General features: G+C 40.1%; 1 protein-coding gene across 1 annotated transcript in view; it reads left to right on the forward strand.

Annotated features, from left to right (window-relative positions):
* Positions 1 to 78: 78 nt before the first annotated feature.
* The window catches only part of LOC106532391 (caspase-3-like), a gene marked incomplete at its 5' end in the record, with an annotated part of 7,282 nt that continues 3,985 nt past the window's right edge, over positions 79 to 3,375 (forward strand). Inside the window, 1 exon segment of the mRNA XM_014028429.1 lies at positions 79 to 230. Coding sequence (XP_013883883.1) covers positions 79 to 230 — 152 coding nt within the window.

The raw sequence follows: 3,375 nt of genomic DNA on the forward strand, positions 1-3,375 counted from the left end.
GTGGTGACTAAACAGATTCTACAGAATTTCCATGAAACATCACGAGTCTTTGTGTGTTTTTTATTTGTACATGTTCAGGTCTGCAGCTGCAGGTGAAGGGCAGCAGGTCCAGACCTCCAGCAGTACAGACGGTCAACCTGCCCCCTCTGACCAGCACCGCTACAACATGGACTATCCCTGCATCGGAACCTGTCTGGTCATCAACAACAAGAACTTCCACAAAAGCACCGGTAAATACCTGAACTTGTTGATGTGTTGGAGCAGGGCAGAGTGTTGGTTAGTAGTTACAGCTGCTGGAGGAAAGCTTCAGTGGGAAACAGAGCAGTTTATGTCTCAGGACAAACCAGAGCTGATGAATGTTTTGATGAACTGATCAGGATTGAACGCCTCTATGAAAGCAGGACTTTTAGCAGTTTGCTGCTGTGGAGAAAAACATCAGCGGTGATCTTAGAGAAGAMACTGTTCCTGGCCAGCAGTGTGGAAAAGGTTCAACACAGACATTCTGGTGTCCTTCACTGACAGGTGAGGACTATTATTGAAAAGTGGAAACCATATAAAACACCTGCCAGTCTTCTTATGAGTGGACATCACAGGAAATTCACCCTAAAGTCAGACTGTGCAGTGCTCAGAGGGGTTTCAGTTAGAAACAGACTGAATACAGAGGATTTGTTAGGAAAGGTTCTGTCTGAAACCATCACAACAGGACTGTGAGGTGTGTAGAGTTTCATCAAACTGAACCACAAGACTTCTGGAACACAGCTGAGACCAAGGATGTTGAATACATCTTTGTTTTGTTTTTCTTTTATTACATAACTAACCTTCCTCTCCTCTCATTAACTTGAACAGTTTAATGGTTAAAAGGCCTCCATCCCACATGTTTCAGTTGTTTCCCTTCTCTTCAGCAGCTCTTCATGTTCTGCAGAAGCCTTAAAAAATGGATTAAACCAAGAAAATAAAGGATTTGGTTCAAACAGTGGTCTTCTTTTGCCTGCACTGAAACACAACCCCTCGGCAGTATTGGTTTTTACATCTTTTAAATAATTTGACTCCAAGGGAAATCACCATTGCAAGTCYAATCAGGTYRGTCAAAGCAGAGAAAGATGGAGAACATACWGGATGGTGGCCCTGCAGGACCAGAACTGGACACCCATGGTTTAAACAGACRACCAGTACATCGTATTTGTCTGAATGATCCAACAATCATTTCCCATAAAACTACTAAAATTATTCCTTCAAGCACATCCCTTAATATATGCAGTACACTGTCCTTCTAGTTTTATGTGTCACAGTAAAGAGCTTCACTAGCTTATGGCTAGCTTTACGCCTCTCAGTTGTTTGTTTACATCATGTTACACAGCTCCAAGTTTGAAGAAACCCAAACACACCACCAGCTGTAGAGCACGGTGGTGGTGGGTTGATGARTTGGGTTTGTTTTGTAGCTCCAGGACCTGGACACCTTGCAGTCCCTCAGTGGATCCTGGGCTCCTCTATGGACAGGAGTCACTAGCTGTGTTTCCATTGACCATGAAAATGCACAAATTTAAATTTCGAAAATAAATTTGCTCAATGGAAACACATCAATTTGAAAATAAAATTACGTGTTACGACAAAATGTTTTTGCGCTAGGATGAGGTGGTTTTTTGGCCGTATCGGAATTGGTGTTTTTTCGCAAAACTGCAATGGAAACACTTTTTGCATCACGGGAGTCACGTGATCAACAACCGGCTGTTTCTACTGGTGAAAAAGATGACAAGAAGCTAACAGGAAGTAGAAGTAGTAGTAATTTCACAGAAGAAGTATAAAATAGTAAACTCACCGACTACAATTTCCCCAAAACACAGCATACGTAGCCGCTCCCAAGTAGGGACTTGTCTCTGGAAAGCCTCGATNAAGTAAAAGTAAAATTACATGAACAAAATATGACTGGTAAAAATAAAATTCACTAATAAGAAAAGTATTTCAGTAAAAGTCATAAAAGTGCTCATAATAATCAGGAAAGTCAAAGCACTTTTACACAAATGAAGTGTTGAATTTACCAACCAAACTGGTTCCTGAGCTGAGTGAATTATTTTACTCAGCCTGTAAATTCAACACTTGAATGGTTCTCAAACTTCAAAGTTGTTACGTTTTATGAACATATTTTAAAYCATTGGTTTAGTTCAGTTCATTCAGAAAGGGCCTCATCACAACCCGATCTGTCCCGTGTTTTAATAACAATAATAATAATATTAAATGGAAGAGGGGGCACACTGTCCTCGCTACTCTGGGTTTTTTAAAGCGTGAGATTTTTTTTTACTGTCTCCAGCCTGCACACAAACTGAGTTTTTCATGAGAATACAGGGAGTTAAAAAACATACACTTTCCAACATGGGGATTTTTTAAACCTTTTTTTTTTTTTGGTGGATCTGTGGTGACTCAATGTGAAACGATGACACATCAAGAACAAGTAATGAGCTGTTTTATCAGTTGTTCAGCATCTGTCCTGCTTTATTCTGAGTTATCTCAACTTTGATCTTAAAATGGTTAGTGACTGTATTTAACCCAACAAARATTTAAAGGATTAGGATTGGCAGCAGAAGGTCTAAATGGGGTCCATCAAATTAAGTAAAAAAAAAAAACGAGTTTGTCTTCCTCCAGACTGGAWTAGATCTGTTTTCAAATAGAATGTTTCCTAAATTCAGTCAATTCCAGCTGAACTGACTGATCTCTGTAAAACTCACTTGGTCTGTCTGTAGATACTGAAGCAGCAGCAGCTGCTACAGCCAGCTTCCTGCAGCTCAGATTAGTTTTTTCAAGTGAAAATGTTCTTCTGTATAATGTTCTGAAGTGTAAACGTTCTGTCAGAGAGGTAGAGGAACAGAAACAGAACATTATGTTTGTGAGATGAATTTTTCTGCTGTACCTGATCAAACCAGTTGGTACAGGAAGTCTGACGTCACTAACATAGTTTCACTTTTGTCACATTCTTCTAAACAAGTGAAATACGAGGAAGAATTCTCCTCTCCTCTCTTCTCCTGCTGATGGAGGATTTGTGTTCATGTCTGCAGGAACATGGCTGAGGTTTCTGGTCCCACCGAGGAGCAGAGTGGTCCTCAGGACACTGTGGACGCCCTGGAGGGGTTTGGAAAAAGGTTGTTACTCTGCAGAATCATACATTACTGTAGAACCACTTTTATTCCATTAATGTAGGAGCTGTTTGTTACAGTAAATCTTTGATCTGCTTAGTGAAACATTTATACCTGAAGGCTTGTTTAAACAAGCTTTATCACAAGACTGGTGTTATGTGGTGACTAAACAGATTCTACAGAATTTCCATGAAACATCATCACGAGTCTTTGTGTGTTTTTTATTTGTACATGTTCAGGTCTGCAGCTG

Source organism: Austrofundulus limnaeus, unplaced genomic scaffold (genome assembly GCF_001266775.1).
Source record: "Austrofundulus limnaeus strain Quisiro unplaced genomic scaffold, Austrofundulus_limnaeus-1.0 Scaffold761, whole genome shotgun sequence".
Lineage (NCBI taxonomy): Eukaryota > Metazoa > Chordata > Actinopteri > Cyprinodontiformes > Rivulidae > Austrofundulus > Austrofundulus limnaeus.